This window comes from Odocoileus virginianus, chromosome 20, assembly GCF_023699985.2.
Source record: "Odocoileus virginianus isolate 20LAN1187 ecotype Illinois chromosome 20, Ovbor_1.2, whole genome shotgun sequence".
Classification (NCBI taxonomy): Eukaryota; Metazoa; Chordata; class Mammalia; order Artiodactyla; family Cervidae; genus Odocoileus; species Odocoileus virginianus.
Genome location: NC_069693.1, coordinates 5,584,569 through 5,597,039, shown reverse-complemented (window position 1 = coordinate 5,597,039; position 12,471 = coordinate 5,584,569). Strand labels below are relative to the sequence as shown.

The following is a 12,471-nucleotide window of genomic DNA, read 5'->3' as shown; positions in this document are numbered from 1 at the left end:
GTTTAGGACTTAGCACGTTCATTGCCCAGGCTCCGATTTTGATTCCTGGTGGAGGAACTACGATCTTGCAAGCCATGTGGTGCAGCCAAAGGGGAAAATAAGAGTAGAACGTTGTTGTTGTTGTTTAGTCACTAAGTCCTGTCTGACTCTTTTTGTGACCCACACCCCCATGGACTGTAGCCCGCCAGGCTCCTCTGTTCATGGGATTTCCCAGGCAAGAGTACTGAACTGGATTGCCATTTCCTTCTCCAGGGGATCTTCCCAACCCAGGGATAGAAGCCAGTACCCTGCACTGGCAGGTGGATTATTTACCACTGAACCACCTGGGAAGCCCATAGAATGGGAGAGAACAGAAAATAGAATAGAATAAAATCTGCAAAGGAAAACTCGCCCGAGGCAGTATTGAAGGGAGACCGGCCACACACTTCTGGTGGGCTCTTCCACTGTGGAGTGCTTGACTTTCCCAGGGCTATGGCCTGAATCGTGTCCCCTCCAGTTCATATGCTGAAGCCCTAACTCCCACACGTGACTATAGTTGGAGAGGAAGGCAAGGGAGCAAGGTTACTGAGGTCCTAAGGGTGGGATCCTTATACAATAGGATTAGTGTCCTTACAGGAAGAAACGTGAGGGTTCTCTCTCTCTGTCTCTGCCACGTGAGGGGACAGGGAGGAGGCAGTCATCTCCCACTCAGGAAGCAGGCCCTCGCCAGGCACCTTGGTCTTCATCTCGGACTTCTGGCCTCCAGGACTGTGAGATAGTACGTTTCTGATTTCTCTCATTTTCCCTCCATTTATGTTGTACAAGCTGCCCAGAGTCTGCGATATTGTGCCTGGTGTGATTAGTCACTCAGTCGTGTCTGACGTTTTGTGACCCCATGGACTGCAGCCCACCAGGCTCCTCCGTCCATGGGATTCTCCAGGCAAGAATCCTGGAGTGGGTTGCCATGCCCTCCTCCAGGGGCTCCTTCCAACCCAGGGTTCGAACCCAGGTCTCCTGTATTGCAGGCAGATTCTTCACTGTCTGAGCCTCCAGGGAAGCCCAAGAATACTGGAGTGGGTTGCCTATCCCTTGTCTGGGGGATCTTCCCGACCCAGGAGTTGAACCAGGTTCTTCTGCATTGCAGGCAGATTCTTCCAGCTGAGTGGTATGTTATGGCAACTCAAAGCAGACCAATACACCCAGCGACGACGTGTGATAACACAGATGGAGCATAGACCTTGGAGTCCAGTGTTTTTACTGGGGGCCTGTTATAGGTTTGTGTCCCCCCCAACAAAAGATATTCAAGTCCCAACCCCCAGTCTCTGTGAATGGGACCTTTTTGGAAACAAGGTCTTTGCATGTGATCAAGTTAGGTGAAGTCATGGGGGGGCGGCTGGACCCTAAGCTAATACAAGGGCCTCCCAGGTGGTGCTAGTGGTAAAGAACTCACCTGCCAAAGCAGGCGATGTAAGAGATTCCGGTTTGATCCCTGGATCAGGGAGATCCCCTGGAGGAGGGTATGGCAACCCACTCCAATATTCTTCCCTGGAGAATCCCCACAGACAGAGGAGCCTGGCGGGTTACAGTCCACAGGGTCGCAAAGAATCAGACACGACTGAAGCAACGTAGCACGAATGCATGCAATCCAACATGATTGGTAGGTATTCTTATTTAAAAAAAAAAAAAAAAAAGGAAATGTGGACACCGAGACATGCAGGCCAAGGGCTTAGCATTCCCTCCCAGTTGCTGGGCAAAGCCCACACCTCTCTTTGGATGAGATTAATTCTTTTTTTTTTTTTTTTCTGGCCATCTTAGTTCCCAGACCAGGGATTAAACCCAAACCCCCTGTAGTGGAAGCATGGAGTCTTAACCTCTGGACTGCCAGGGAAATCCCGAGGTTAATTCTACATGCATTACCAGTCACTTGGGGAGCTGGGTTGGATGCCAGCAGAGTGGCCTTAGATATGCGTCCTTCGTTGCTCTTTTGTTCTGAACTTCAGGAGAGGGATGGATGCTTATCAACTCAGCCTCTGGGCAGTGCTGACCACGCTCTCCTGTTACGGCGGGTCTCAGTCTGGAAGCTTCTCACCGGAGATGCCTAAATTTTTTGCAGGCCCCTGAGCAAAATGAAAATGTGCGGCCCCTTTGACAAAAAAAACAAAAAGTAGGAAAAACCTTTTTCCTTTTTTTCTGAACATTAAAAAAAAAAAAAATTGATGTGGGGTTTCCCTGGCAGTCCAGTGGTTAAGACACAGAGCTTCCACTGCAGGGGGCACAGGTTCAATCCCTGGTCAGGGAACTAAGATCCCACAAGCCATGCAGTGTGGCCAAATAAAAAAAAAAAAAATCATAGTAAAATGTCCATCACATAAAATTTACCATTTTAACCATTTTAAAGTATACAATTCCGTGACATAAAGTACTCTCACAATGGTGTGCCACCCTCCCCACCATCCGGTGCCAGAACTTTTACATCTCTCCCAAAGGACACCCCTACCCATCAACAGTCACAGCACAGCCCCAGGCAACCAGTAGTCTACTTTAAAATATAGGCTCCTTCCGAGCATGTGGCCCTGTGCAAATATATATATGTTATAATAATAATAATAATAAATTACAATGTATATATATTAATGTATTTATCTGGCTGAGCCAGTTCTTAGTTCTTTGATCTTCACTGCGGCATGCCAACTCTTAATTGCAGCACGTGGGACCTAGTTCCCCCACCAGACTATGGACTGAACCCCTTGCAATGGGAGCCCAGAGTCTTAGCCACTGAACCACCTCGGAAGTCCCTCTTCACAGTGTTTTTAATTTACTAGCTAATGTCCAATTGCCCAGGTTTGACTGCGGGTTGTGGGGGGGGGGGGGCGGTGAGCAGTGTAGACTCTCACAGGCTCTCAACGCAGCATATTCCAGACTCTCTCTATGCCCAAGGAGGGGGATGGAGGTGGGAAGGGGGCTGAGAACCTGTCCCTTGATCTAGGCTGTCCCTGGGTCGGCCTGGTGTGATCCAAGCTTCTAGTTCCCCAGGTGTGTGCTCCTTATCCCATGAGATTTCACTTACAGAACACAAAGTCCAAGATCAAAATTATTAGGAATTTCAAGATGACCACCTTAAAGCATCAAACCTCAATCAGGAAGCCCTTCGGAGCATGGGGCCCTGGGTAAACATTTCACTTCTTACTGTGGAGCTGGAGGCCTTGTGTGGACACAGACATGTCCCCAGGACAGGCAGGGAGGTTGTGTCCTTTGGGGATCCTGAGTTTGGGGTCACGCAAACAGTGAGGCAGGATTTGTGAGGTCTTGCCTTCCTCTGCCCTCAACTCCTTCATGGAGTCGACATTTGCCTGGCAAATGAATGAATGACTGAATCCCTGCCTCTGGAGCCCCTCCCCACCCATTTCCCTTGAGAGCCCCACTGGCCCGAGGCTGACCCGGGGTGGCTGCATCCTGCATTAGACCTGCCCTGCAACGTCCAAGCATGAAAGGAGAAGTCAGAAGAGATGTTTTCCAGACATCGGCAGCTCCGAGCTTCCTCTTTTGCTCATTTGTGGATGGTCACATTCCCCTTCCTGTTGGAGCTTCCTTCACGGACAGACAGGCAGGTCCAGAAACTGGACGGCCCTGGGAACTCCTGGCCCCTCAGACATGGAGAGGCTGTTGCTGCTGCTACTGCTGCCCCTGCTGTGGGCAGGTGAGTGGGCCGTGGGGAGAGCGGGTCCCAGGCTGGGGCTGGGGATGGGGCTGGAGCTGAGCCTCTGTGTTCCCCCAGGGCCCCTGCAGAAGGAGTCACTATACCAGCTGCAAGTGCAGGGGTCGGTGACGGTGCAGGAGGGTCTGTGCGTCTCCGTGCCCTGTAACGTCTCCTACCCCCGGCTTGACTCGACCGACTCCACACGTGTTTACGGGGCATGGTTCCGGAAAGAGGATAGACTCCAAGAGGACGTTCTTATGGCCACAGACAGCTCAACCCGGGGTGGAAAGAAGAAGAGAAATAGCCCATTCCACCTCCTCGGGGACCCCAGGGCCAACAACTGCTCCCTGGGCATCGCAGATGCCCGCAAGAGGGACAGTGGAAGCTATTATTTTCAGCTGGGAGGAGAAGCTGCAGAACACAGTTACAAGAATAACCAGCTCACTGTGAATGTGGTCGGTACGGAAGGGTCCCCAGGAGCAGAGGTCAGGGAGGGTGGGAAGGATGGACCCCGTGGCCCTCCATCTCTGAGGGCGGTGGGGGACAGTGGCCCACAGTCAGATCAGGGTGGGCACACACAGGGGTCCCCCTTGGGGTCTGGCCTCTCCGTCTCTCCTCTCCAGCGCTAACATGGACTCCCGATGTCCACATCAAGGAGCCCCTGGAGTCCGGCTCCAGCAGCCACCTCAAGTGCTCCCTGCCTGAGACCTGTGCCTGGGCCACGCCCCCCACCATCTCCTGGACCGGGGCTGCCCTCAGACCCCCGGGACTGGACTCCAAGGAGGCCTACAACTCCCCGGAGATCCTGCTCACCCCCCGCCCGCAGGATCACGGCACGAGCCTCACCTGTCGGGTGACCTTCCGCAGGGCTTCTGTGAGCGCAGAGAGGACCGTCACGCTCAACGTGTCCTGTGAGCACTGGGCCAGGCCCGCGGGGTGCCTGCGGGGCTGGGAATGGGCGCTGGTGACCCCAGGCCAGGGGCTGAGGGGGCCCTGTTCCGCTTTGCTTCCGGTTCTGTGCCTCCGGGAAGTGTGGGGGGCCCTGAGAAGGGGGCCGGGGCAGGGGCAGCTCTGACTCCCTTCCTCACTGTGGCGTCTCTGCCCCCCAGATCCCCCCCAGAAGCTGACCATCAGCGTCTCCGGAGGAATTGGCACAGGTATGAAGGGAGGGCCGTGGAGCATGGCAGGGATCGCAGAGAAGGGAGAGCCCCCGATCATTCCGGATACACCAGATGAACCTTAGAAACATCACCTCGAGGGGAAGGAGCCGGATGTTTACACGCCACGTCCGGAAGACATAAATCTATAGAGACAGTCGTGGTCTCTTAGGGCTGGGATAATGGAAGGACTGGGGGAGATGGCTGAGGGGTGCGGAGTGTTTCTGAGGGGGTCGTGAAAATGTTCTAAAATTGACTGTGGTGATGGTTATCGAGTAACTTTCAAGTGGTATGTAAATGGAGTTGTACGGTTTGTGAATTATATCTCAATAAATCTACTTAAACATGTGCTGCAATACGTGAACCATGAACTTCCAGATGTTCAAGCTGGTTTTAGAAAAGGCAGAGGAACCAGAGATCAAATTGCCAACATCCGCTGGATCATCGAAAAACCAAGAGAGTTCCAGAAAAACATCTATTTCTGCTTCATTGACTATGCCAAAGCCTTTGACTGTGTGAATCACAATAAACTGTGGAAAATTCTGAAAGAGATGGGAATACCAGACCACCTGACCTGCCTCTTGAGAAATCTGTATGCAGGTCAGGAAGCAACAGTTAGAAATGGACATGGAACAACAGACTGGTTCCAAACTGGGAAAGGAGTACGTCAAGGCTGTATATTGTCAACCTGCTTATTTAACTTAAACACAGACTACATCATAAGAAACGCTGGGCTGGATGAAGCACAAGCTGGAATCAAGATTGCCAGGAGAAATATCAATAACCTCAGATATGCAGATGACACCACCCTTATGGCAGAAAGTGAAGAGGAACTAAAAAGCCTCTTTAAGAGGAGAGTGAAAAAGTTGGCTTAAAGCTCAACATTCAGAAAATGAAAATCATGGCATCTGGTCCCATCACTTCATGGGAAATAGATGGAGAAACAGTGGAAACAGTGTCAGACTTTATTTTTTTGGGCTCCAAAATCACTGCAGATGGTGATTGCAGCCACGAAATTAAAAGACACTTACTCCTTGGAAGGAAAGTTATGACCAACCTAGATAGCATATTAAAAAGCAGAGACATTACTTTGCCAACAAAGGTCCGTCTGGTCAGGGCTATGGTTTTTCCAGTGATCATGTATGGATGTGAGAGTTGGACTGTGAAGAAAGCTGAGCACCGAAGAATTGATGCTTTTGAACTGTGGTGTTGGAGAAGACTCTTGAGAGGCCCTTGGACTGCAAGGAGATCCAACCAGTCCATCCTAAAGGAGATCAGTCCTGGGTGTTCATTGGAAGGACTGATGCTGAAGCTGAAACTCCAATACTTTGGCCACCTCACGCGAAGAGTTGACTCATTGGAAAAGACCCTGAGGCTGGGAGGGATTGGGGGCAGGAGGAGAAGGGGAGGAAGGAGGATGAGATGGCTGGATGGCATCACCGACTGGATGGACATGAGTTTGGGTAAACTCTGGGAGTTGGTGATGGACAGGGAGGACTGGTGTGCTGCGATTCATGGGGTCGCAAAGAGTCGGACACGACTGAGCGACTGAACTGAACTGAAAGCTGCTTAAAAAGCTACTTGTGGGATCTCTTCGCAACTTGAAAAAATAAATAGGATAGAGAAATAGAAAACAGGGCTTCAGAGTCTGGGCTCAGCTCTCTGTGTGTCTGTCTCTGTCGGTCTGTCTGTCTCCTTCTCTCTGAGTGTGCCTCTGTTTCTCTCTCTCTCCAGAGCTGGAACACCTGGGGAACGGCTCATCTCTTCCTGTTCTGGAGGGAGACTCTCTGCGCCTGGTCTGTGACACCGACAGCAACCCCCCGGCCTCACTGAGCTGGTCCCGGGGGAGCCGGACCCTGAGCCCCTCACATCCTTCTAGCCCTGGGGTCCTGTACCTGCGCCGAGTGGAGTCGGGCCACGACGGCGAGCTCACCTGCCGAGCTCAGCACCCTCGGGGCTCCTTGTGGGTCTCCCTGCATCTCTCTGTGCAGAGTGAGCTGGGGGTGGGGCGGGGCGAGGAGAACACCCGGGAGAGGACACGCGGGCGCAGGGAGGGGACAGACACCACTGACTCTCCTCCCTCTCCGCAGCCCGCCCGCAGCTGCTGGGCCCCTCCTGCTCCCAGGAGGACGAGGGTCTGCGCTGCAGCTGCTCCTCCAGAGCCCGGCCGGCCCCCTCCCTGCGCTGGCGGCTCGGGGAGGGGCTGCTGGCAGGGGAGCTCAGCAACGCCTCCTTCGAGGTCAGCTCCAGCTCCGCCGGGCCCTGGGCCAACAGTTCCCTGAGCCTCCGCGAGGGGCTCAGCTCCGGCCTCAGCCTCAGCTGCGAGGCCCTGAACGTCCACGGGGCCCGGAGCGGGTCTGTCCTGCTGCTGCCAGGTCAGGGGTCTGTCCGGGGGAGAGGCTTAGAGGGGACGGGAGTCATCCTAGAGAGTCATCCTAGAGAAGATGACGTTTGGCGGGGAGAGGGGCCTGGGCGGGAGGGTTGAGAGGCAGGGGTGGGGGCAGAGAACTGTCCTTCAGCTGGCTGGGGGCTGAAGGGCAGGAGAGCTCAAACTCTATGGGAGGAGGGGGCATGTGAGTCCTGGGGCTTGGAGGGGAGTCACCCTCAATCTTGCTCGTCTGCAGGGAAGCCCAGGATTGGAGGAGAATTTGTTCTGGGGGCCATCGGGGGAGCTGGCGCCGCTGGCCTGTTCAGTCTCTGTTCCTGCCTCATCTTCTTCACGTGAGTGTCGTCTCTTGGGGGATGGTGAGTGCAGGGTGGGGAAGGGGACGGAGCCTTGGAATCCCTGGAGGGCCCCCTCTGGAGGAATCTTCACGGTATGGAGCTTTGGAGAAGCGGGTCATGGGGCAGGGAATCAGAGCAGGGTCTGTCCCCACCGTGCACCCCAGCCATCGGAGAAGGACGCCCGTTGTCACTATGAAGGTCCTGAGACAAGGTGCGTACCCTGCCTCTTGGCCTTGGTCTGCCCTTCCAGCCTGTCTTTCTCTTAAGTTTTCCTATCTTTTGGCTGCTCCACGCAGCACATGGGATCTTAGTTCCCCGACCAGGAATCAAGCCTGCAGTGGAAGTGCCGAGTCTCAACCACCGGCCACTGGCCTGCCAGGGGAAGTCCCAGCCCCTTCTAGCCTCAAGTGGGGATGGGGAGGGGCTTGGAATGGGGGCAGTGGCCGCCCTGCAAGCTCTGAGCCAGCTGGGCCGCTGAGAGGTCCTGGCTTCCCCTCTCAGACTGAAGACCTGCAGGAAGGCAGCCCGTGAGAAGGATGACGCCTGCACACTGGGCCCCACCTCCCAGGTGAGTGGTGAGGCCCCTCAGGGCCCCAGCTGGCTGACTCCCCGCCTGGCTGACTGCCGTGGCCGCAGTCCTCGTGAGGACCCAGATGCTCATCGCGACCCACACAGGCTTTCCTCTTGCGTCCCGTCAGCATGGGGCTTCCCCGGTAGCTCAGCTGGTAAACAATCCACCTGCCGATGCAGGACACATGCGTTCGATCCCTGGGTCGGGAAGATGCCCTGGAGGAGGATTGGCAACTCACTCTAGTGTTCTTTCCTGGGGAAAGTACCATGGACAGAGGAGCCTGGGGGGACACAGTCCACGGGGTCACAAAGAGTCAGACACGACTTGGCAACTAAAACAACCTATCAACACAGCCACTCAGTCCAGCGACCTGGGAGCCCCTCCCTTTTGCCCTCTGTCTCCTCTGGACCACTAATCCCTCTTACTGATTGTATTTACTTCCAACCGGGCCCTCCTCCTTTCTCTCTGGACCCCAGACCCACTTTCCCCCCACTTCCTACCTCGCCTCCCCCAAGACAGGATGCCGCAAGGATCTCCCCAAAATAACTACTATGTACTACCTACAAAATCAAGTTCAGGGCCCCCCAAGATACCAGCAGGTAAGTTCTGAGACAAACTTATCAGGCAGAACATTTCAAGGGCTTAGAGGTTCCCTCCCAGGTGCTTGAGCAAAAGGTCACATTTTCTTCAGGCAAGGTTAACTCTTTCTGGCATAAGATCTTTCGATTATAATACTCATAATGGGGGCTTCCCTGGTGGTCCAGTGGCTAAGGCTTCACGCTCCCAATGCAGGGAACTAGATCCCACATGCTGCGGCTAAGAGTTGGCATGCTGTAACTAAGACCCAGTGAAGCCAAATAAATAGATAAACATTACCAAAAAACAAGCAAACAAAAAGGCTTATACTGCAGTTTGGGGGTTGTGTCTGCCTGACTCTGTAATGATGCGTGGTCCCTGAGGTCAGCTCAGGCCTAAGCAAATCCCTGACCTTCTTATGCCATCCATCCCATTCCAGTCCTATTAGATAGTAATATAACTGACTACAGCTTGAATGTCTGCTCCCCCCACTGCAACCGTGAGGTCGGGGGTGGCATCTTCTTTGTTCCTCACTGATATCCAGCGCCTGGCACCAGGGGAGCAGGTCCATAAGGCAGCACTGGAGTCAGAAGGACCTTACCAATGATTAAACGTCGGGCTTGGGGACATTTACTTAGTTTCAATTTCTCCACCTGATGTGTGTGCACTTAATTGCTAGTCGTGTCCAACTCTTTGCGACCCCATGGACTGCAGCCCACTAGGCTCCTCTGTCCATGGGGATTCTCCAGGCTAGAGTACTGGAGTGGGTTGTCATGCTCTCCTCCAGGGGATCTTCCCAACCCAGGGATCGAACCCAGGTCTCCCTCATTGCAGGTGGATTCTTTACCGTCCGAGCCAGGAGGGAAGTTTATCGACACAGCCCTTATTTATCTCCACCTGACAAATGAGGATAACAGTGTCTCCCAAGTAGACTGTTGTGAGGAATCTAGGAGACTGGCAACTGATTACCAAGTGCCAGGCATTAATACTCTCAAGCATTGAATGAATAAATGGGGGCCCAGCCAATGTTTGGAATGAAGAGGTGAAAAGACTGAACGTTCATTTTCCAGGTTCACTTGTGGGCCCTTCTTGCTCTCTCCCAGCTCTTTATCCCTTTTTAAAATTTTTCAATCGTTTATTTTCATGTGGCTGTGTCAGGCCTCAGTTTCGGCGTGCACATCTTTGATCTTCCGTGCGGCGTGTGGGATGTTTAGTCGTGGCTTGTGGGATCTTAGTTCCCTGACCAGGGCCCCCTGCACAGAGTAGGCGGAGTCTTAGCCACTGGCCCACCAGGGAAGTCCCCAGACCCTGTTATCCTAATATGACGCCCTTCTTTCCCCTCCACGCAGGGTTACCAGGATGAGTGTCCTCCAGGCAGCCCCCTGGCCTACCCGCCCCCAGCGGCGGCCGCCCCCTTCTCAGGGGAGGAACAGGAGCTTCATTACGCCTCCCTCAGTTTCCTCAAGCTGAGACCCTGGGAGCCTCGGGACCAGGCCGCCACCAGCACCACCGAATATGCAGAGATCAAGATCCTTAAATGACAACCCTGCCTCCCGCAACCTTCTGCAACCTCTGGCTGGGGGACCCAGGGCTTCTCAGGGAAGAGAGACATCAGGGACGATGCCTGAGAGAATAGTTTTCCATGTACACGGGCTACCAGCTAGCATATGCGAGTCCCGCTGGTGGGGCGATGGGCGGAACTGGGCTCACGTCTCAGACTCATCACCAAACACGCGTCTGAGTTTGAACACCTCACCTTCCTTCTCAGTCTCCAACTCTGTAAAATGGACATCACAAACCTAACTCACCGGGTTGCTGTGGGCATCAAGGAAGTAATTAACGTACAGTGTCCCATGGGGGTGAATGTGCAAAGGGCATCACGCCCAAGGTTAAACCTCTTCCCTGGGCAACCTGCTGGGATAAAGGTCTGGCATGCTGGGCCAAATGGGGACCACTCTGCAGGGCTGTCTAGCTCCAGAGGTGCCTCCCCCCATTCCCAAGGCTGAGCAGAGGTTGTTATTAGGCAGGATCACATCCCTAGGCCCCGTGTAGCCCACCCCTCCCTTCCCTTCCACTCACACTCACCCCCGGGGGGCTTCCTGTGAACACACTGCAAACTGGTTTTTCTCTGAGCCTGCTTCCTGGAAACCCAACTTGTCTATTTTCTCGGACACAAAAATCATTCACTGATTATCTGAAATAAATGACAAGGGTTCTTTTTAATTCTGTGTCCTTGATACTTTGGTTCTTAAAAGGTTTTTTTTTTTTTTTCAGAATCTGCTTATAAAATTCCTTGCAGTTCCATTCTGTGTCCATTTACATTGTAATATAGTTTTTACTAGAGTCACAGCCAACTGCTTTTGTTCTTTTTCCCACTGAGCGTCCATTTAACTTTTTCCATTGTTTCCATTCATGAGGGAACACGCCCAACAGGAGCATTATGAGCCAAGATAGGAATATCTTTTAGCATCAAGTTAATAATTTCAGGCTGTAACTGCTCTACAAACTAGAGGTGCGGAAGGACGTAATTCCACCTTTCGTGGCACATTTTGCCTTGCCATTTTTCAGGATTAGGTTGCATCTCTTGATCAATGACCTTTAGAAATGGTGTCTGGACTTCCCTGGTGGTCCCGTGGTTGAGAATGTGCCTGCCAACGCAGAGGATACAGGTTTGATCGCTGCTCCGAGAACTAAGATCATTAATGCCAAGGACATCCCCCTCCTCTTTCAGAGGCTGGGATGATCTGTCAAAACCTGGGCTCTGGAGACAGGTAGAGGCTGCTTCAGGGACAGGGAGGGAGACTGTCCACTGTCCACACTCTTGCTGCTCTGCCTGGATGTGGGCTTCTCCTGTTGTCTGAACAGCGCTGATCCTGCTGGCTTGGCTTGCTCAGAGAGGGGAGGGGAGGACCGGGGTGGGGAGGGGAGCTGGACCTTGGCCAAGTGCACCGAGGGCGGGAAGCTGGCGGTGGGGGGGTGCAGGCGTCGACTGTGACCATCCCTCCTGCCTGATCTGGGATCCCCAAGGGTGGCTGACGTCCCTCTTCTCTTGTGGACTCACGAACACAGAGGGGCTGCCAGTGGGAGATTTTCTGATGGGCTTTCTCTCTTATTGAGGAATACCTCCTTCTGCAAAGGGTTATACACCCTTACTTTCAACCAGGAAATGGTCATCAGTCTGCTCATTCTTCTTTCCTCTCCAGAAAAAGGAGAGAATCAAGGCTTCTCTGAGCAGTTTATCCCCCCTTCCAGCCTCTGATTCTTCCCATCCCAAAGCAGGGCGCACAATTTAAGATATCCAAAGTGAAATTCTCAAGGAGGCATGTTTATCTCCTCCTCCATTTTTCTTTTTAATTGAAGCTCCTCCTCCTCCTTGATCCTTCTCAGTCTAATTATTTGCTACATGCTGCTGGACAGCCCGTCTCTGACATCTCTCCCCAGGCTCTCTCTTTCTCTGTCCTGTGGCCTCCTCCCTGGTCTCTCTGTGTCCAGGCTCCCCCCAAAGGTGCCCTCCAGTCTGGAGGACCCTCATTCTCCACCACAACCTGCGCTTTGTCTTCAGAGTGCTGACCACAGCCCGAAGTCATGTCCTTTGGCTTGACTGTAGGCTCCATCAGCTCAAGGACCTTGGTGCCTAGGTCTGGTTCATCAGGATCCTCTGGGCAGCATGATGGGTGTCGTATAGTATGAACTCAAGACATGTCTGCTGAATGTTTGTTGAATAAGAGGAAGGGTGAATGTGTGGAAGAGAAGGGTAAGTGGATGAG

At 53.3% G+C, this 12,471-nt stretch overlaps 1 protein-coding gene across 4 annotated transcripts; it reads left to right on the top strand.

The window, feature by feature from the left end:
• Positions 1–2,892: 2,892 nt before the first annotated feature.
• On the top strand, positions 2,893–10,927 carry SIGLEC11 (sialic acid binding Ig like lectin 11). 4 transcript variants are annotated; one of them, XR_011482020.1, is made up of 9 exons: positions 2,893–3,676; positions 3,755–4,135; positions 4,300–4,587; positions 4,786–4,833; positions 6,568–6,825; positions 6,924–7,208; positions 7,458–7,768; positions 7,869–8,125; positions 10,054–10,085. XR_011482020.1 is itself a non-coding variant. In XM_020886903.2 (9 exons), exons 1-9 carry the CDS (start codon positions 3,631–3,633, stop codon positions 10,243–10,245), a joined length of 1,662 nt encoding a protein of 553 aa, XP_020742562.2. In that variant the 5' UTR covers positions 2,905–3,630; the 3' UTR covers positions 10,246–10,927. The 4 variants fall into 4 exon arrangements, 2 of the variants coding, with proteins under 2 accessions (XP_070306566.1, XP_020742562.2); XR_011482021.1 differs by having other exon boundaries at positions 8,059–8,125; positions 10,054–10,073; XM_020886903.2 differs by having other exon boundaries at positions 2,905–3,676; positions 7,458–7,554; positions 8,059–8,125; positions 10,054–10,927.
• Positions 10,928–12,471: the final 1,544 nt, after the last annotated feature.